General features: G+C 38.9%; 1 protein-coding gene and 1 long non-coding RNA gene across 2 annotated transcripts; one reads left to right on the forward strand and one right to left on the reverse strand.

The window, feature by feature from the left end:
* The first annotated feature begins 2,710 nt into the window (after positions 1–2,710).
* cacng6a (calcium channel, voltage-dependent, gamma subunit 6a) lies at positions 2,711–14,598 on the forward strand. The gene is made up of 5 exons (XM_056264164.1): positions 2,711–2,976; positions 9,813–10,607; positions 10,701–10,775; positions 11,581–11,718; positions 14,191–14,598. The coding sequence occupies exons 2-5, from the start codon at positions 10,208–10,210 to the stop codon at positions 14,409–14,411; spliced, it is 834 nt and encodes a 277-aa protein (XP_056120139.1). The 5' UTR covers positions 2,711–2,976; positions 9,813–10,207; the 3' UTR covers positions 14,412–14,598.
* Positions 14,599–15,662: 1,064 nt separating this feature from the next.
* Positions 15,663–17,450, reverse strand: LOC130097361 (uncharacterized). Its single transcript, XR_008808296.1, has 2 exons — positions 17,294–17,450; positions 15,663–15,916 (listed from the first exon to the last, which is right to left on the reverse strand). It is a non-coding gene; the product is annotated as an uncharacterized LOC130097361 (long non-coding RNA).
* Positions 17,451–22,878: the final 5,428 nt, after the last annotated feature.

The raw sequence follows: 22,878 nt of genomic DNA on the forward strand, positions 1-22,878 counted from the left end.
CTGTTGTAAAGGATTTATTCCCTGTCACTGACAGCTAATATAAAAATAGGCATTTTTTTTAAATATTATATCTTGTTTAATAGGCTCATTGGATTTCTGGAGACGTGTTGAGACACCTCTGCCTGCTGGCACCACCTACAGGTCAGTGTTGGTAAAGTAGAGGTTCTGAAGAGGTTAGTGAGTGCACAAACCAGAGCAATCGCCATGCTGAGCACATAAGACTGCAGCACACTGTCTCTTTCTCGCTGCCTCTCCGTTCTTGTCGGTCTGATAAGGCTACATAATACAAATGAGCCCCACCCATGTCAGTACATCATAGATCCATTGAAAGCACTGAATAAAGATTGGACTGCAAGCATGTTGAAGTTGCAATCATCTCAACAGCACATATTTAAAAGATTAATTCATCTGTCATCATTTACTCACCTTCACATCAACACAAACCTATTTGTAATTTTTCTCAAAAAAGATGATGTTAGCATTGCTGTACTGTACCTGTACTGTAAATAGCATTTAAAAAAAGAAGCAATGATGCATGTGAACGGTGACTGTGGCTGTCGTTTTGCTAACTGTCACCCCCCTTTTTGAGCTTAGATCTGAACTTAAATGGCCATAATATTAAGAATGCTTTGGAAAACAGGTTGGTCTCTTTCTAAAGAAGACACTCGGCAGAAAATGGCAGCACCTTAAAAAAAGGAAAGTGTAAAAAAAGTCATAGAATTTTAAAGTTGACAGTAAAGCAAATATATATATATTTTATACAAAATAGGTATTTTGGAAAAATCATTTGGACTTTAAAATTATTTAAAAAAAATCAAAGCCATATGTCTAACCAAGTTGTTTTCAAAATTTGAAGATATCACAAATTGAACCTGCTAAAAGTTTTTAAAGGTTTACACAGGATGAATTTTGAGTGTTTAAGCTTTCGAAAGATTTATGCCAAGTGACACTGACAGGCTAACCAGGATAGCGAGCAGGTTAATAGGCTAACCAGCCAAATCTTGACCTTTTTAATAATTGCCATTCATTTAAGGAATGAGTATTTGTGTCTTCTACTTACATCTGTTTCCCATAAAAAATATATAATTGAGAAATATTGTATCTCATTCAGATTCAAATTGGGCAAAACATTTTCAAAAACTTTATATACTGATATAATGATAAATAATAGCGTATAGTCTTCTCTGCATAAACATGGGATGTCCAGAGTTTAACATGTTTGGTATGAGCTATTTATGAGCCAAATAAGCGAATTGTGGGAAATTGTGGGAAATTGTCTTTTTATTTAAACTTAAATATCATGAGTAAATGGTTGAACTCGTGTACAGAATAGCACATAATACCCGTGAGTCGTGACGACTGAATTATCCACAGTGTGTGTTGTTGCCTATGATTAAAATGACATCACTGTCTCATAACCCCATGACTAATTCATGAAATTAACCAAAATAGTTCTAGACATAGTAAAAAAGTCAAATACACATCTTACTTTAACTTGAAGAACACTACGTAAAATTCTCATATGAATAAATGCAAATGTAAATGTATTTATTTCACCTATAGGACACTGTACAGTAGGTGCACGTCCACGGTCATAATTCACTTGACATGCCCCCATGACATCAAAAGGGGACTTTAAATTTGGCTAATACACATAACTCACATTTAAATAGCATCTGTAAATAGCAACCTTAACCACTTAACTAGCTGTCAGTGAAATCTTGCATTGTGAAATCAAGGACGTTTCTGTTTGCGTTCTTGGTAAGCAAATCTGTTGCCCTGTTCTCCATTACCATTTGGTGAAATTGACACTTTACTTTTTTAATATGTGTTCATGGTCTTATAATAAATAGTTTATTAGTTTCTTCGTAATCTTTCATCAAATAAAATTACTTATGGGCTATTGAATATTAGCCAGATAGTTAGTATGTAGTCATTGTTTTAGCAAACTTGAAGGTCTGACTCCAATTTTATAACGCCCAAATGTAATGATATTACATCCAATATAACACCCAATTTTAAATGATATACATTAAATTAAATTTAGCAAATTTGGCTTTAGCAAAATAATTTAATTTAATTTAATAAAATAAGATTAAATAAAATTAAATAAAATTAAATATATTAATATAAATAGTCATTATTTTAGCAAACTCGAAGGTCTGACTGAAATTTTATAACACCCAAATTTAATGATACAATTAATTCCTCACAATAATTCCTAAAATAAAGTCTTTAAAAAAATGACTTTAGTGAAATAATAAAGAATAAAAAATTGTAAAATAGAAAACATTCAAAGTAAATGAACAATAACATTTTTAACAATACAAATAATTCCATAACAAATAAAATAAAGTCTAAATAATTAAAATAAATAACAAAATAATAATAATAAAAAAATGACTTTGAATATTTTGTTGTATAGAAACTGTAGTAAAAGTAGTAAATCTTCCACAGTCTTAACCAATACTTATAGTAAACTTCAAAGCTTGAAATACTGACACTGCTTCAGGATTCCAGGCCTCATTTTCCCAGAATTACCCTCACAAACACCCATAGGCATACATGCTGTAACCTCAACTCTTCAGTGGGCTCAGTGCCATGCTTTTTAATATCATTAACAGGTGGCTTTCTAAAATAGAATCAAGAAATGCTCACACTCGTACTCATGCAAGGAGATACAACCATCACACTGGCATGGAGACGCACACTGAAATCTCTCAGACACAGTCAGCAGGGCAGCCATGAAGTAACAATTGACAGACAGACACGGAACCTGGTGCCAACGAACCTAAAAAAAATCATTGATATCATTATACCCGGACATGGGCGTGATCTTTTTCAGACGCAAACAACCCCCAACTAGTGGTGTGTCATATCAAAGTCCTCCCTCTTTAAACCCCTCTTACGTACTTTCGCTCCGTCTCAGAGAAAACCCCTCTGCAAACCGGCCTTCACGTATTCGACACTCGACAGGTCAGCTGCTTGTTTGTGCTGTTGTGATTCACTGTAGAAGTACTTGCTTTGTCAACACTGTAAAGTTACATTTTATTCTTGTCAGTCTGAAGCTTATGTGCTTTCTTTATTACTAATATACCCTAGAATGTTTGACCATCAAGTCATGTTTAATGTTTTTTTCTCTATATATACTATCTTTTGGAAGTATTATGTCCTGGTTTTCTTTCAAATATGCTGTGGTTCACATCTGAAATATTTTGGTTAGTGCTGTCTGCAAGCTAATTTAATGAAGTCAATAAAGAACTACATTGAATATTTTTAGATAGATGATATCGCATTCTATATACATAGAAATTGGCTTTATTGCAGCATACATGGTACAAAAACCATTCAAATAAATTGCAAGATTAACTTTGTTACATTATTACTACACACACAAAAAAATTAAGCCTTTTTTTTTAAAAGTGCCTCATTACGCTATTTTAAAGGTTCCTAATTTTGTTTTGGATGTCTCCTACAAGAGGTTTACAAGCATCAAAGGTCAAAAAAACACTTTCATTTTCTCTTAATATACATTGCACATTTCCACATTTTTAAATGATTCTCAAATGACTTGTCAGATAATTCAGTCTCTCTAAATCCCTCCTTTCCACAAGCTACTCTGCTCTGATTGGCCAGATGGCCCAGTCTGTTGTGATTGGTCTACCGCTTACAGCGCCTGTCGGAAACAAAACGCCATTACCACAACTGAACTTCAGCTCATACAGCAACGATGGCGTCGATTTTACTATATCAATCCGAGTCCGAAGATGAAACATTGGAAGAACTAGTTATTCAACCCGAACCTCCATCGTAAGGACTACTTGAGCAGGACGTTTCTCAGTGATATGCTACTCAGTTTGACGTACATTATGAGATGTTGCAGCTGTAATTCCTCAATCAGCATTTACAAGTGTATGTCCATCAACAAACCGATGTTTCTATTTCTAATTTATTGCGGTGAACATGCGGGAACTCCGTCAATAACAGCACACGTTAGCCGAGCACTTACATGAATGACTGATGTAACAAACGTTTGTAAAACAAATCTTGCTCAATCCTTAATCATTACTCAAACTAGTAAGAACGACAGACAATCTGCATTAATAGACACAGTTTTAGGTAATAGTGTCCCAGAGCTGATTTGCAGAACTATTTCAGTAAGACAGTAATTAGGCTACATGAGTTAGCCAGTTAGCCAAAGACCAACACAAAACACAAAACTATGCATTTTGAACACCCGGTAGAAAATACATCAATAATTAATCACACTTACAGGTTGGGATTCTGAGGAGCAAGCTGATCCAAATAAACTGGGTACTGACTCTAAGTAGAACATAGGCGCGCATTATGCAAATGCGTTAGCTAGTGACGTGTAGCCGTAACTGATATGGATTCGAATTCCTGACGACCCGTCTGTTCAGAGTCAATTCTTTCTTTTGGTAGACAATAACTTTATCGTGCACTTTCGACTTTACAACTTTGTAGACCGTTTACATTCACATCTATATTACACACTGCATGAAACGGTATATTCGAGAAAAAAAAAAAAAAACACATAATAGGGGCACTTTAAGATTTATGCATAATAGTAAAATTAGCCGAAGCCGAAGACTTGCGGGGTTCAGCCTGTTTTATTGATCTGCTAAGTAGAATATTCCAATAACAATACATCCTTTTTCTGTTATAATTTACTCAATTTCTGTCTAATTATCGGTCATATTTTTCAGCATGTTATAGCAGCTATCACACTCAAGAATCTTGAACTGTTTTGCTAATCACTAAACTACATGTAGCGCTGATTTATTTAGTAGATATTTTGACAGGGAAAATACTGACAAACATTAATATGAAATGTGTCAATACTTTATTTAGTAAATAGTTAGTCTCACGGGAAAAATTTACTATTTTTACCGAAAAAGACAATATAGCCAATGCAACGGCGTTCTTCCTTTTTGGTCAATGACATGAACACCGTAGCATGTTAGCAATGGACACAAGGCTAACGTTACCGGTAGGCCATACACAAAAACATAGTTAGCATCTTTTATTGGATATGTTTTATGTCTCATGTTGTACTATTCTTCCGAACACAATTCCTAGTTTATGAAACTGTTCACTAACAATAGTAGTAAAACCAATTCTGATTGTACATGTATCTAGCTTACGTAGCATTACACATTTTACCCATCGTCATTTGTTGTCATACATAGATTGGCCGTATCAAACATTAGAGACTGGGCTATATCTTACCGTTTTATCAATAAAAAAGCCAACTGAGGATCCCGTTTGAGACCAAGAGCAGACCGGAGATCTCTCCATTTGTTGAATGCCTTCCCGAGGTTGACTCTCGTCTTACTCCGACGCCTGTCTGACTCCAATTTGGACCTTTTGGTGGCACTAACGTTAGACAAAATTTTTCTTTTCTTTACTTTACGTGGAGTTTGCGTTGGGGTTTGGAATGGACTACAAGCCGGTCTCTAGAATCCATCATCTACCTTTGACGCACGAGTTGTCTTCGCTGATGCGGAGAATGGCGGCGCCGGCGAATACACAAACCTGCGAGACATAAGGTGTGTTCGACATCGGCTGCGGCTGGATGTAACCGATCGGCGAGAGTTGCCGCGTGCAGGCGGGGAGGAGCTGCAAACGGAGACGTGAAGTCGGACACTTTCTGGTTCCCGTAGTGACCGCTCACGTGGTGTTTGCATACTTTACCACAGCTGAAGTGAAATAAATGCAATATTTGTCAAATACACAGATTTTTCAGACACATTTTCATTCAATACTTTACTGCTTCATACAGCATCTGTTTGAATAAGAATAAAGTTCAAAATAAGCCTATATCAATGAAGTGGAGTGAAAGTTTTTTAATCAGTTTTATTTTGATAAACATGACACAATATAACATCGCGACTACATGAAGACTGTTTACTGTTATAAAAAATGATTTGTGAGCTTTAGTAGAACTAAAGGTGTGAGAATAAACACGAAACGCACGTGATCGTTGTCATGCCGTGAACCCGGCGAATCGTGGAACAGCTGTGACGTCATCAGAGCTTGTGCAGCTGCTTTTGAGAAGCTGCGCTGGCTGAGTTCTCCGGCTACTCTCGAAACGCTCTCGCGGTACTTCGATGGCATACGAGTCATGTGGCGTCGGCGCTGTATCAAGTCGGACAAAATTTCTAACCGGCATGCACTGTTTCAAGTCAGCCGCCGATCGGTCTGCGTAGAGCTGCATGAAGTCGAACACACCTATAGCCTGGTGAGCGTGAACGCGCATGACGTCACGCCCAGTCTCAAATTCGAGCCCGAATCCCTCTTATATATTTTACTGTACAGGATTATAGAGGCAATCTCAGTGCGCAGAGAAGGGCTCATTCAGCCCATCAGGCAGTTCTTTAAGCATGTATAGGATAGAAAAACAGGTATTTTTAACATGAAAAGTTGCGCAATGCACCTTTAACACGAGAGGAGCATTCAGGTAATCAACTCATTAACGATAAGATACAGCAGACTTGCCTCTTTTTGTCGACAGTTTATCAGTATCTCTCCACCGCCCCATCTCCTCACTTGTAGTCCTACAGTAACTATTCTTATCACAATGGGGGAGTACACTGGGATCGAGCCAAATTCCAAGCTCAGACCCCTCCCCCCAGACAGCATGCCAAATGCGCATAACACTTACTCTACTTAATTAAATGCAAGTGTGAACTTGTAAAATATAATTTGCCAAACAAAAAACAGGAATTCATAGAAAGCAGCACTACACAACAACTTAAAGGAATAGTTCACTTCAAAAATGTAATGGGTAACCAGGAACCACTAGATGGAACAAGAGTAAGAGTTGATGTACCCCATTGACTTCCATAGTAGGAAAAAAAATACTATAGAAGTCAATGGGGTCCATCAACTGTTTGTTTACCAACATTCTTCTAAATATCTTCTTTTGTGTTCAGCAGAAGAAAGAAATTCATACATGTTTGAAACAACTTGAGGGTGTGTAAATGATGACAGAATTTTCATTTTGAAGTGAACTATTTCTTTAACACGACTAATACTGCAACAAAGAACTAACGCAAAATGAGGGCTTAGCCTGTATACACTGCAGACAGAGGGAGAAACTAAATAGACACACCTAAACTGAGGAACCCAATCAATTAGAAACCATGGAGACAAAACAGGGAGAGAACGGAGGAGAACTGAACTAATTAAAGGTGCAGTGTGTAACATTTTTGGGTATTTATTAACAGAAATGCAATATGAAATCCATAACTATGTGTTCAGTGGTGTATAAAGAACTTACTTAATAAACCGTAATGTTTTTATTACCTTAGAATGAGGCATTTATATCTACATAGGCGCGGGAATTAGGGATGGGCATTATTAATCGACGATCGATAATTGATCATTAAGAATTTCGTCGATCATGTTAATTTGTTATCGATAAAACTTAAACTTAAAAAAAAAAAAAAATCCTTTCCTCTAAATCCTCGCTTGCCTGGCTTATGCTACTCCGAGCTATGTCTGAACTTTGTATTTTGAGCACTTCTTGCGTTGCTTTTGCCTCTTCACGATGACTCGCTTGGTTTAGTCCTCAGTTGTAAGTCGCTTTGGATAAAAGCGTCTGCTAAATGACTAAATGTAAATGTAATATGATTGCGTTGCGTAATGTGAGCCTTGAAGCAATGAACCGCTGGATTGCACCACTGCAGACGGGTGGAAAGTGAACGGAATAAGTTGTTTCCCGGGCTGGTCAAGTTAGCGCAGAGGTACCTGTGCATCCCGGCAACGTCAGTCCCCTCAGAGCGGGTGTTTTCGGCGGCTGGACTGAAGAGTTTGTTTACACTCGACCTCGACGCGTCCGCACAAGCACGAGCAAAGGTGCGCGAGGCAAAAATGACGTCATTGCGGTATTCGGCGTTTTACAGGCGAGCGCGTGGAGTATAAACGCCTCGTCCGTTTGCGGAGAATCGCGCTGCAGAGCCAGGCAAAAGTATAAACGAGGCTTGACGGTCACCATGTTGCGGTCGCGTCTGACCCCAGGCCCAGTCCATGTCATCAACATGCTTATCTTTCTCAACAAAAATCAGTAGACTGGTGCAGAAGTTTTATGTGAGTTAATAGATATTTTTTTTGAGGCTTTGTTAAGTAACCTAATTTGTTGCTAGGTAGGCTAATCTCTCTCACACTCTTTCTCGACTTCGTACCTTGGATAGTTTTGAGTTACATTGAGTATTATTATGTTTTTGGTTAAGTTATTGTTTAACATGATTTTTTTTATTATTATTTTGGAACAAACGATCGGGTCTCTGTTTGAGGACGCCAACTCGCAGCTGCAGGTTTTGTTGCTTTTTAGAGCACCGCAGCGCATATTTCAAGTTTAGCCGAATGTCCAGTTTAACTGCCGCAAGTTGATTATCTTGTAATAAAGATCTCATCGAGGAAAAACACGCTGTATTTTTGTATTTTCATTGCATTTTTAATTTATAAAAAGTTAAATAAATAATTAATTTTAATATATAAAAAATATTAATGATTAATCGATAGTCGATCGTTAATTCTCCCGACGATCGACTAAGAAAATTTAATCGAATGCCCATCCCTAGCGGGAATCCCCTTCTATGAAGGTCGCCATATTGTGACGTCATGTTTCTACAGTAGCCGAACGCGAACAAACAGCGTTACAGAGCGCGTTTCGTCACTACCTTGAAAGAGAAGCCGCAGGAAGCTAGAAGAAGCTAGTCATAAACACCGTGAGTAGTGATTTTTCCCTTGTCAGTGGTCTAAATATGTAGTTGGATTGTTTCATGTAACTTAATTCTTCTCCCTCGCTGTGTTATGGCTTTGCTATGTGGGGATAAATGTGCTGGTTAAGTTCGTGAGACAGCTGATTAATAGGCTACTCTTGTCATTGACCGTAAAACAGTTACAGGAATCACCAACCCGTCGATCTTGGAAGCATTTTAAGTCGATCGAGTTTCCAAAATCGGAGAAAAAAAGCCTATTGTGTGTGTAGTGTGTCTAGGGGATGCGGAGGCGCGCGCGCTGTTACAATCACGTCATTTTTGCCGCACGCACCTTTGGGCTCATGCGGACGCGTCGAGTTTAACCAAGGCTTAACGCTTTAACCAGCTCAGCCACAGTAACAGCTCATATTAGCCAGCTAAACTTTTACTACCCTGTTAGAAAAAATATATAGTTGCATAGTTTCATGTGGTTCTTCTCCCTCGCTGTATTATGGGTGTGCTATGTGGGGAGAATGTGCTGGTTACGTTCGTGAGACAATCAGCTGATTACTATTATTATATTATATATTAAGACCCTTGATCCTCACCTGAAACTTTATCCATGATGTGGTTTATAATGGACTGTGGTACAGAAACTTGGTTTACGCTGGCTATTCTCTGCTGTCTCAGACGACGATGTTTGTACCGTTTTAGCCACCGTAGCTTCTTCGAAAGGGAGGGGTGAGCGGTGGGCTGAGCCCTTAGTGTAAACTCGCAACCGAACCGCTAGATGTCGCTAAAAATCACACACTGGACCTTTAACAGACTAGAAGATTAACAAAGAAACGCAAACATGAATATCTAAAATATATATGCAGAACAGAATATAAGACATTTTGAAGAATGCTGGTTATCAAATAGGTTTGGTTACCACAAGTTTCCATTGTATGAACAAAAATAATGTCTTACATATCGTGGGTTAGCTGGTGGTACTCAAGTCTAGTCATCATGATGAACATGTTCTTCCATTTCATGAAACTGTGCTTAAGTTTGATTTTCTGTTTTAATCATATTCTTAATTTATAGAGTAACCAGTCTGACCAACCCCTGACTTCATCACCTCCTCATCATCATTCACATCTTCAAGCTGTATTAGCACTCAATTGTGTGAATGGGCAATGCCTGCAGTTCCCAGCATCCTTCTGCTGTCTATCTGGCCTTAACGCCTCCATAATTAACATCCTCCGCTGCATCTTCTTCTGACAAAGCCTGCCACACCTCTACATGTGAAACACATTAGACTGACCTAGATTTATCTTGCAGGATCAATCTAATTCAGACTTCTCCAGCACTAACTGTATTGGTTTGACCTCTCATCTGATTATTTTGTCCTCAATCATCTAAGAAGACTTAAATATCCTTCCAAAATAAGCTGCTTCCTCTCATTCACTTATTTGGATCTCTGAAGCTGCAAATCAATCATGTGGTCCACGTTCATCGTGCAGGATGAAGAGGTAAGGACAGGGAATGCATCTGCTGGGGTACACCAACCTTCCTGTGCGCTGGAAGGGTTTTTGGGATCACGGGGCGGCGGACGTAAGCGCCGACATAGAACACACCCCAATTCTGGAGATGGAATCAGCGAAAGCCAAGAGGGCAAAATCAAGCTGACGTTATTCTTGGCTGTAACCGGCATTATGCTCACTGTGCTCGGGGTGGGCACAGAGTTCTGGGTGGAACTTGTACCATCCAAGAGCATCTACAACAATCAGACTTGTCTGGTAGCACATTATGGCTTATGGAAATGCTGTACCAAGACGTTCTGGGGGACAGATATGGACCCAAAGCAGGAGATCTGTGGGCCTTCGCACTTACATGGAGGTAAGAGTCCATTATGTCCCATAATGTCTCAACTGGAGTGAAAGCATTATGACTACCGTTAGAATAACATCACCTTCCTGGATCCCATTATAGAATCCAATTGCACCTTCTTTAAGTTCTACACCACTGGAGAAAACATTGTCCTATTTCAGAAAACGCCAGAAAAGGGTGAGTCATCGCACATCCCCCTCTTTGTCTTTAGATCCCATAGCACTAATGTGTCTTTCTTTGTGTCGTCACTGAGTGCTGACCCCATTTATACATTTTTAACCAAAATATGATACTTAAATGTTGTATGAACAACGAAAAATAGCATGAACAATAATGAAGGAATGATGAAGGAAAATGAAGGAAATTAATGAAACATTACATTTCCAACAGTAGCCTAACACTTTTCAATAAGGTTTAATTTGTTGACAATAGTTAACTACATAGTTAACATGAATGAAATGATTATTCTTAGTGTTAATTTCAACATTTACTAATCCATTCTTAAATTCAAAAGCTGTATATGTTAATATTATAAAGTGGACATGATCTGACATGAACAGAAGTATTTTTAAACTAACATTAATAAAGATTAATAAATACTGTAACAAATGCATTGCTTATTGTTTATGTTAATGGATTAACTAATGGAACCTTATTGTAAACTGTTGCCCAATTTTATAAGAACATCTGCATCATATGTAAAGGCAATATTGTGCTAATTAAAAAGTGATGATTATTATTTTTAAGAAATTTCATTAAAATTGCCTACTCTTTCAGGACACGAGTGTCTTGAAATTGACAGCCACAGGAAAAACCTCAGCCAAACCATCTAAACATGATGACAAAACAACAACAACAAAAAAACATAGATTGCACCTTTCAAATCAAACCATTCTCTGTCTGTTAATTCAGCTCAGCAGATGTGTGCATTATGCCATCATATCATTGCTATTTGCTGATTAAAACCTTCTTCCCTCTTCAGATCTGACAGTAGCATCGGCTATGTTAGCTATCATTAGTCTTTTCCTGATGGTGATGGGAGCTATGTGCATTATCATGGCAGTAGGCAAAGGTGTTCAGTTCTTCTTGAAGCCAGCCGCAGCTTGCTTCATACTGTCAGGTAACATTATTATGCTATTGGCTAACATCCTTTAACTACATAGTACACATGCTTTTTTACCTGATGCTTTTATCCCAAAAAACTTTCAGTGCATTTAAGGTATACATTTTGCCAATATGTGTATTTCCTGGGAATCAAACTAGTGACCATTGGCATTGCTGATACCATACTTCACCAATTGAGCTAAAGAAATATACTGTATAAGCAGAGGATACGTTTACATGACAATGATGCACTAAAAACGTAAAGTTTTTCTTTTGTATTCTTCTTTTGTATTCTTCGCGTACAGACAACATTACTGTCAAAACGATCCCCTTTCACACAGATCTGCAAAAATGACTAAAAACGCTGTATTATGCAAGCTGGCAGTATGTTGGCAAGTAGTAGTCTCAGCCTCAGACATCACACCCACAGACTGTTGGTTGAATGTCTGATGCATATGGCACACCTTACTGGAAAAACTTCAGGAGTTTCGAAGTCGTCATCTGATTGGTTGAATTCTACAGGATTTCCGGGAGACGTGTGTCGCGTTCTTTAATGGTCTGCCTGGAAACAAAGCTGTCATTACGGCGAACCCCCTTACGGAATAAGAAAGCTGTTGTGTTTACAACTGTGACAATGAGAGCCTACAAGGATCAACTTAACGGTGGATATTTAAAAGTATGTGAAGTTCGCGGCTCCATTTTTGCAGTAAACTTGCACAACGTTCTTGAATGAATTGTTATTGTAGGCACATACAATAATAGGGTCATATTTTACATTTTCACGCCCCTAACCATGACGCGGAACAAAACGAACTGTGATTGGTTGCTTTTCATGTCAGTCAGATGGAAGCTGTTAATGAAAGCTGCGATAGAGTCTGACTGTCAGACTGATGGCAGAAGGTCTGGCAACTCGAGACTAGCAAATAGTTGGCGAGGTCATGTTGTGAAGGAAAAACTACATGCCTATAGACCGAACACGTAATACGCATGCGCATGACGTCACCATTTTCACAAATTCATGTTTTTGGAGTTTACATGGAGACGATAATAGTATCTTTAAAACTTGTACTTTGAAACCCATTTTCAAAAGTTGTCTTGTAAATCAAGTCGTGTAAATGAATGGCCAAATCACATACAAATGTTTTGTTTTAGATGAAAACTGTGTCATTTCTTCATGATACATATTTCACCATTGATTCTGTAACAAATGGGTTGACTTCACCGTGTTTCCAAAGATATGTATGCTAAATGGCATATACACTGTAATCATTTCTATATTCAGCATGTCAACATCCAAACAAATTTAAAGAGCATTTTGGTCATGGAAGAAAACTTTTTTTTTTAATCACTTTGCCTGTGTTAATGCTAACTGCATAAAATTTGGCACAGGTGTGTATTTTTATTGTAATTTTACTATTTTGACGCTATTTCCTTAAAAAAAAAATCTTTTTTTTGCACTAGGTACACAAAATACTCTCACTCAGCGCCTTTAGGACAAAAATGGCCCCATTGAAACCCATTAAAACTTCTTCTTTTTTTTATCCCAGGGCCATTTAACTATAAAATGATGTAATCTTTGTTAAGAGGCTTTCATTCTGTTGGCAAGGCTTCAAAATTTAAATTTTTACTATTTTTTTTTTATCAGATGGTGCCATTTTTTCAGGTTTGGTCTATAAAGCAAATATCGCTTTATTCCTGTTTTCTGCTTCGGCATAGAGGCAATTGGATAAATTATGCAACGATATTTGTGTGGGTGTGTTGGTATGAATGTCAGGTTGGTATGTGTGTTATAAAAAAATGTGTGTGTTTGTAATATTGAGAGAGGAAAAACTCAACTGCAAATCTAAAATCCAATCACTGTGTGACCAGTGGAGTTTTGCTGCATGGCATCCAATGGGGAAAATCTGTTACTGCGCCCAAACAAAATCTTACTGAAAGCTCATTTTTTTGAGATATCATCCTCAAATTTGGAACACAACTTATTTATATTAATGGCTTTGATTTTCTAGCCGTTTTTGAGGTCAACTTGTTTTTATAAAATATATATTTTAAATAAAACATAAATAATTTTCATAAACTTAAACCTATATAACTTTTTTTCTGGATTGACTTATTCATTTTTTTTTACTTCAGCAATAATCTGCCAAGGGTCTTCTTTAAAATAATACCAAACTTAAGTCTGTGCTCCCAAGCTTCAAATTTTTATGACATTTTTTTGACGTGAACTTTTTTGTCCTCTATTGTAACTTTTTTTTAAATGAGGCACACACAACTGTTTGGCCAAAAATGTGCAAGATTACAACAAATATAACAGAGATAGCTTTGGATAAAGTAACATTGAGAGCAAGAGCAGAACTAGGCAACAATGTATGCTAACACAAATGCTGTAGGGTCGTTCAGAAAAGGCAAGGCAATTCCAAATTCCTGATAAAAGCCAAGAAACATAAGCTCTCACACAACTGAATTTTTCCTCTCTGTCTCTCAACAGGTGTCTTAATCTTCCTCTGCCTCATAATTTTCCACCAATCAGTGCTTTTATTCTTAGCAAGTGACCAATCCATACCTCTACGCCATGAAATGTCATGGTCAGTGACGTGTGTGGGCTGTGCAGGGGCTCTGGCTGTTGTTGCTGGGGTCTTGTTCTTGGTCCTTGCTCTTCCATACAGTCCATGGAAAAAGTGCCTACCTAAGAAGAACAGTGACATCTAGTGGTGTGGAGGCTGAAGTTTACTTCTCATACAGATTGCACTGAATCCTACTGATAATGTGGAACAGATAACAACAGTAGTCCCATGCATCCTGGTGAATCTGGGAAAAAAGGGTTCATGAACTGTACACACACACACACACACACACACACGCACAACCACACGGTGGTTGGCAATAGATGAGTTGGCACTGGAGAGTATGCTGCTGGAAATGTAACGGGAGGTGCCCCAGACATTTTTGCAGATTATATGTACTTGGATGGAATGGTTCAGTGATTATTGGGACTAAAAAACTAATACATATTAGTTCATATAACAGAACAGCTCAAGAATCTTTTGTGTAAAACTCATGTGCAATATTTCATTTTTGTTGTGGTTGAACTATTCCTTTTATTAGTTTGTTTGTAAATTATATAATATATATGTTCTATATGACAAATATAGCATAACATTTGATGCTGTATATTTAGATTAGCTTTATATACCGGATGGGCTGTTTAGAGAAGGAGACCTTGGATACTTTCCTTGGATACTGTTTCATTTAACCTTTTCTGAAGATCATTTTATAATATATAAAATCTAGGACTATAATTTTGGAATTTTCCTCACATATAATTGTGGTGTAAATGCCTTAATTGGCATGATTGGGTTTCCAGAGGCAAAGTGAAACGGATTGTAACTTTACAATTGTAGGTAACAGAAATTAAGCTAATTTATGCTTTTATATTTATGTTTCAACAGACATTTGCAAACTTTGACCAAGTCTTGGCAAAGTAGATACCCAAAACACCTACCTTTTCTCCTTCATAATGTGGAAATCAGCTTTCATGCCTCCCTGTTATTTTTTGTACCCATGGTGAAGGAAATAAGAGAACCACTTGAAATCCACAACAAAGCTGCTTGAGATACATCAGTGAATTTATTCTGCTGCCGGTCAACACTGATTATTTATTAACAGCAGTGCCTTTGACGTGAAGCAACCACATGGAATCTCACATTGCATATTTGAAAAACAGCATGATCGCTCACTTTTTCTTTTCTTTTTTTTTTGGACAAAACTGCAGCATTGTCAATAAATCATAAATAAAGTGATGATTATTTACAGGAACTTTATATGTTCTGGCTGATTTGCAGAAGCATATTACTGAGAAATTGAAATGAAAAAAAAAAAGATACATACCAGCCTAAACTGTAGAAATATGTTGTCAAATTCACAGACAGAGGGCAGTTTAGTGTTACAGGAGGAACTTCAGTTACATGATGGTGCTTCCAGCCATATTGAAAATCTCATTTTCTGTTATATCTGTGGTTTAGTCTGGCAGCTGACAGTGCCAATGAAAAGCCCAGTTGATTCATCTCCGGTTTTGACCAGCCCTTTTCATCTGGAGGTGGTCTCTTGATGACAGCAAGAGATGAACTCAAATCAAAAGCATTAATTAAAAGCCCCAACATCTACTGCTGCTGCTCCTGCTGCTTCCCATTGTGAACGCTGACATTGATGCTGATCTAGAATCAGTTATTGAAAGTGTTAGAGGAAAGCATATCATAATAATGAGAAACTTTCATTGTTGGCTCTGGTGCATGACAGAAATAGCTTTCCTACTGAGTTGGGCTGGATAATGCAACAATCTGAACTAGGAATGCATTGGTTTAAAAATCCAACTTTGAGCGTTTTCATTCAAATGTATTAATGTGACCTTTTTATAAAACAAAAGAATACATATTTGGAGGCTACAGACGGTTGAAAGTTTTTGCAGCTCGACAGTGGCATCTAACATTGGTGAAGATCTGGGTATTTTTCAACAGATAATTTGCCTCTCTGTGTTTTTTCCCCCTCTTGCAAAACTAGGAAAATTGTTCTAAATAAATGAATGTCTTTTTAAGTTCTGTTATTATTAACATTGTTATCAGTTCTTTTTTTTGTTCAATGATTAATTTGATGAAGATTATAGACTATGCTGAACTTTCGATGGTGCTTCATGGCATTGACAATATGGGAACGGTTCCACGTGAGCCATGAGCCAGTGTCTGAAGCAAGTGTCTAAACACAACAATCTTATTGGCCGAATGTGAGGACGTATAGTGAGTGACACAGTGCAGTATGTCACTGAAACCATAAATAGACGTCTGAAATGAGCATTATCAGCTTCTTTGTCTTCAGAAGCCGCATGTTTGCTGGCGTTTGCAGAGCTTTGCTGTTTTGTTTGCATTGAAAAATTGTTTGTGTGGTTTGTCTTTAGACCAGGAATTAGAGAAATGTCAAGTCTAAAGTTTAGGAGATGCCCATGCACGCTATATTAAAGCTGCCGTCGGCAACATTTTTTTGATCATATTCAGTGAAATCGACACTATAATCCGACAGAACAACATAAATAAAGTGGTTTTAGAAAAAAACCCGAGCTTCTAACTCCACCTGGAGCGTCTTATTTGTTTTGCAAAAATCCACAGCTCCCGGTTCATCGGGTCCAATCAGCGCAGGGGGGTGTGAGATCTGACCGTCAATCACAGATCGGGCACACGCCACCCCTCACGCACGTTACAATCACATGCACACGCCTGAAGTTCGCGGAAGTTCGCGCAGTAACGAAGAGTGATGGCGGAAAATCAAGTAAGCTTATTTAGAGTATTACGTTAGCAATTGCAATCTATTGGTAGATTAGCCAGCATACCTCCAAATAATCCATGGTGTTGATGGATGCTGATGAGACGGGCGCGTTCACTGAAAATCTGGTGCACACGCACTGACGAGCATGAACTCGGTCACGGTGGGAGGGTATTAGTTGATAGTGGGGGAGGGCCATGAGAGTTGTAAACATTCAAAATTGTGTAAGTCCACTCAATCTGCCAGACTTGCCGACTTCAGCTTTAAGGGGGACGACTCACACGAAATGTGTTGGGTGAGGAGCATGCAAGGTCCTTGAGTCCTTGAGAATGCAGACAGGCAGGCGGGTGCTTCGGCAGAGCAGCTTCCTCAATCTGCCACGTTCAAGGAGCTGCTCGAGGTTGTTATGTTGTAATAAAGACTACGTTAGGTTCTGGGGGAAAGTGAGCACAAGATGTCCGGTCAGAGACGTTTATCTCCTTAATGGGTGGTATTTTGCAGCCACATTTAAACAGTAGTGGTTCTATATGAAATAGAAATAACAATATTTAAATGATCACATATTCAAGATAACAATGTTATAGCTATGTACAGAAGAACATAAGCATTGTAGTACTATAGTCATGTTATCCATACATTGTAACATCTAGAGTCATCAAATTAGGCTAATAGTACTCACTAAGTACTCACTAAATACTATTAGTGATATTATGCATGCAATGACTCAATATTTCACAGATATACAAGTATAATCTTAACATGGGCCGAGTGAAATAACACAGATAAAATGGTGACACGTGATCTCAATCGAAGCGATCGTACAGAGATAATATAATCCTTCTTTTATCATAAATAATCCTATACACATACTCTACTTTACTTAGAAATTGAGATGATGCTCACAGATAGATATTGAACTCTCTTTTACATGTATTTAACGTTACTTCAGAAAAACTCAGCGATGCAATAAACAAACGCATGCGTCGTAACATCAAAATATATCTAATTAGAGCTTTTAACATCAAAATAGTAATACTTGAAATACAACTCTTAAGAAGTAATCAATAACTGAACAAAGATTACTCACTGGTATGAACGCACTCTTTCAAATCGATCAAAACAAGCAGCATAAAGGCCATTGCACACTGAGTCCGAAATTCGCGTCCGAAATTTTCGCCCGTTAAAAAATAAATACGACCTCACGTTATGTCAATCACGCTTGCACACTGCCTCCGAAACTTTCGTCCATCATAAAAAAAATCGAATCGGGTTCGATTTTCTGCGTTTTTCGCATCCGTAGCAAGCAGTTTGAATAGAGTTTGAATGGTGTTTTGACAATTCAGAGCCACCGAATCACAAATACGAAAAAACGAATACGAAAATTTCGGACTCTGTGTGCAATGGCCTTAACTCCATCAAAGTTTCTCTGTGTATGCGCACGCCCCAATAACTCGACTGTTCAGTTGACGCACGTCTTCTATCTCTTAAAGTAATATTTATTTAGCCACAAGGGGGCATTAGTGTCTCTTTTATAGATATAATACAGATTGGAGAATCTTTTTAACACATGTTAAGTTATTCAGGTTACTCAAGTTAAGTCTTTACTATCCTAATGAACAAAGATCAGTCAATCGTTCGAAGCTGGATGACCACTTCCTCACCTCCGGTAGAGAACAACCTCCCCACCGTCATCTCCCATTCTTCCCTGACCTCCATACTGAGGTGTCAATGGCTTGGAAGAATCCATACTCGACTCAAATGCATACCCAGGCCACTTTTTTGCACTCTACTGTGACTGGGATGTGCGAGCATGGGTACAGGCAGGGCCGGCGGAAGCGCTGGGCAAACTGGGAAATTGCCCAGGGCACCAGACACTAGAGGGCACCGCACCATGATGAGCACGAGCGTCTCAAACTTGTGAAGAACTATCTGCGATCGGTTACATGCAACCAAATCCATTAGTAATCACATTGACGGCTCAATCGGACTGAAAAGCATTTATGCAGGCTAAACACGATTAAGCTCGATCCGAATGAAATTTCTATCGGATTGAAAGGGGAGGTCCTTTTCTAATCCGATCGAGAGGACATGTAAGCACTTGATCGGATTGAAAACCGAAACTGAAAGGACTGCGCATATGCAATAAAGTAGAAATAGCGTAATGACTATGTTTGTTTCGGATTCTCATCCATTGACAACTGGTTTAGGGTGCGGGGAGGGGCCTTTTTACGGCATGACAAGTTAATGAATTGAAGAGTTTGCAGCAGCCAAAGCAAGAAAGGTCCTCTTTTAAATGGTGAGTAAATTGTATTAATTCCTTACACCTGTCTTAAGTCAACAGTAGGGGTCAATATGTGATAAATAGGATTTTTTTTCTCTAAAAAATTTGAACGTAGGGGGCGGCATATTCCTATTTTGCCCAGAGCGCTTACCCTCAAAGCCCTGTAGGGTAACATCCAGTCTTGTGGGTTAGGCAGCAGGTCAGTTCTGCTGGCGTACCAGGCTGACCTGCTCAAAGACTAGGATTATGGCGATTAGCCCCTGAGGTGGTAAAAGAGATCCCTTGGGCCACAGATCTTGCCCTCTGTGCAACCAAGCAGACGGTCCGTGCCATTGGTCATTCGGTGGCTCCTATGGTTGTAACGGAGCGGCACCTGTGGCTTAACCTCACGTGAATTAAGGAGAGGGATAAAGCATTTCTCCCAAATGCATCTATTTCACCTTCTGACTTGTTTGGTGATGCAATTAATGTCATCGTGGACAGATAACAGGAGGCCAAGCGACAATCGGCGGCATTCAAGGAACTAATCCCTCTGGCCCACTCCTTTAGGAGTGTTAGGAACCACTCCACTAGGAGTGTTGCACCTTCCAAAGCTCCTATTAGGAGTGCATCCTTACAAGATGTCTGTGTTGCGGCAAGTTGGTCCTCTCCGCACACATTCATCAGGTCCTAAAGTCTAGATGGGAATTTAACCCTTGGGTCCTTCAGGGTTGATTCAGGACTTAGTCTACGCTCAAAAACTGTCCGTGCAGATACACACCCTTGTTAGGCAGGTACTATCCCATGGCGTGGCAGCGTTGGTATTTAAGCTTCAATGCCATGATGAAGTTTCACTCCCGAAGGGAAACGTCTCAGGTTACGTATGTAACATAGTTTCCTTGAGAAGGGAACGAGACACTGTGTCACATTTCCATGCCCTGGTCATGCCAGTGCACCTTCTTCAGACAATAAGAATCTGATGACGCTGATTTCAGGTGTCTATTTATAGTTTCAGTGACGCAGTACGCTGCATCACTGTGTCCTCACGTTCGGCCAATCAGATTGGCATGTGTACGCAAGTGTATCAGACAGCAGCTCAAACGGAAACGTTCCTATAGCGTCAACGACATGATATACGCAGTTTCTTATTCGGTTCTCGGGGAACCGGGGTACATGTATATTTTATTATTTAGAGATATAAACTTGTTAGTCAGTCACTACTTATTGATCATCTTTATGCTCTCAGGTGTACACTTCTATAATTTTGAACTTAAAAGGTCTTAACGTACACATGCATTTTAATAAATTATATTAATGCATAACCATAAATAAAGTGTGGTGCAGATCTTTGTATGCACGGATACCTTTTTTTGTGCATTTGCATCTATCCATGCACTTTAGTATTTGTCATATATGTGAAGTGACATCCATGCTGAAGCTGAGATTCTATCGCCTATTTCCATCAATCCGTTTCGGATATTTGGCATGCTCTCTTGATGAATTACTGAGCGTGCCAATCATTGAGTGAACACAACCTTTCTTCTGACTTGGATGAATGCAAATGTGATATAAAGAATAAACATTAACCATACCTTCATACCTTGTTTCTTTCTTTCACTGTCACATAGAAAGACATGTCATTTTCTTTTTGACCTCCTTCCAGATTTCCATCTCCCTGTTCATCCCACTCATCCGATTTCCTCCCTCCTGTTTCCTCTAAATTTAGAGCATGGCCAATCGCGCTCTAGAGGACGCAAGCAACACAAACATGGATTAGAAGTGCAGTTCCCCTGTCTTACCGAGCCACCCAAACCTCTCGTAGAAATAGTGACCATCAGTATAGCTGATTTTATTTACATCTAAACTATGACAGACACCAGTATGGAGTGGGTGTTCTATATAAGTTTAGCTTTGGTTACATATCAGGTGTCTTTACTTCCAGTGTGACCTAGATAAATCTTCAGGGCACAGCAACTAAATCTTCTGATGAGTTACAGCTTGTTTATGTTCGACTATCTTTAAACTCTGCCCTTTTTGACCTCTAAAAACTCTGCACATACATTTGACACATACACTTTCAGCCAGCTAATGATCACTAACAGTATTCCAATGCATTGGATAGGACACCTGATCCTAAAGACCCCATGAAAATATTTGACGAGTGCTGTTTTCTTGTGATGACGTATTTCTTTAAATAGCTAGTAGCCTCTATAGGTTACGTCACAGTTGTGAATCATTAATTGCTACTTGCTGAAGCAGGTAGTATAAGGAGAAAGGACATTTTTATTCAGATCTTTTTTATTGCATATACATTTCTAACAAACATATGATGCAGAATGTATCATCAATATTTTTGACCTGGTTTTCTAGAAGAGAAAGCTTTACGTGTGCATATCTGCCACAAGTTAATTTTGTCAACTTTTAGGAGTACACGTATAGATGACCTCAAACCTAATACACAAGCTACTACCAACTACTTCTTCCCAGATTCTGAAGTGCACATACAATCCCATTACTATATAATGTGGCCATGGGAGCGGAGTTGTAAATAGAGTTCTGCAGGTATGGTGTATTTTTGTAGGCCAAACCTCAGAGTCCGCATTTTACCACTTCTGTTTTCATATTTCTAAAGTTTTTTTTTTAAATGGCTTTTTGGTTAAATATCTGAAATAAGGTCTGTGCTGAACACAATGTCTGCATCCGAAATCGCATACTTATATAGTAGGCCAAAAACAGTATGTGACAAAATAAGTATGTCCGAATTAACAGTACTCATAAAAGAGTAGGCAAAAAGTACCCAGGTGACCTACTACTTCCTGCGAGATTCTGAAATGTGCATACAATGAATACTTTACAATCCTATGAGGCAACAGGAGGGGATTTTGTGAATGGTGGTGAAGCGACGCAACTTGAGCCCCGTTCACACTACTCGCGACCAAGCAACGCGATACCATTCATTTCAATGGTGAGCGGGCGACTTCCGGCGACACGCGCGACAGCGACCGTTGGCGACTAGATGGGGCGTGTCTGGCGACGCGACAAAGTTGAGAAATGTTTAACTTTATGCAAATGAAGAGCGATTTTCGCGAGCGACAACCAATAGGAGTGGAGCTGGTTCGGTACGCATTTAAATAGGCTTACTTACCGTAAACAAATTGCCAGCCGTTCACCGGGGGAAATGGCTCGGCGGAACCGTGTATTGTCCTTGCAAATCAGGGGACCCACCCTCCGCAGCAGCACATCAAACTGGGTCCTGTCCAGCCTGAAGTACTTCTGGAACCGGACTTCATCCAGCCGCAGTTCCTGCACCAGCCGGTGGTACTCGCCGTGCTGTCTCCGAGCCCGAATGGTCTCGTGAACCCAGATAGACCGGCGTTTGCGCTTATGCCGTAGATAAACGGCCGCAACGAGAAAAATCGACTTATGTGTCTCGTTCATCTTCATGCTTCACTACAGACGTTTTTATGTACGGAGTATATTTATATTTAGTATTTTCCCTCCAGAAATTGTGTTTTTTAGCGGCAAGAAAGCTGATTCGCTGTCTTTTGGATGTCATACTAGTCAACCAGTAGTGGGAACGCCCACTAGCGACCTCATCGCCAGCGA

This window comes from Rhinichthys klamathensis, unplaced genomic scaffold (genome assembly GCF_029890125.1).
Source record: "Rhinichthys klamathensis goyatoka isolate OS25496 unplaced genomic scaffold, OSU_Roscu_1.1 h1tg000217l_1, whole genome shotgun sequence".
NCBI classification, from domain to species: domain Eukaryota; kingdom Metazoa; phylum Chordata; class Actinopteri; order Cypriniformes; family Leuciscidae; genus Rhinichthys; species Rhinichthys klamathensis.

What these genes read in the sequence shown, in the direction of transcription:
- cacng6a (XM_056264164.1), top strand. Translation starts at nt 10,208, where the DNA reads ATGTGGTCCACGTTCATCGTGCAGGATGAAGAGGTAAGGACAGGGAAT. An exon ending in GCCTTCGCACTTACATGGAG is followed by an intron (nt 10,608 to 10,700) that starts GTAAGAGTCCAT and finishes ATCCCATTATAG; the next exon opens with AATCCAATTGCACCTTCTTT. An exon ending in AGCTTGCTTCATACTGTCAG is followed by an intron (nt 11,719 to 14,190) that starts GTAACATTATTA and finishes GTCTCTCAACAG; the next exon opens with GTGTCTTAATCTTCCTCTGC.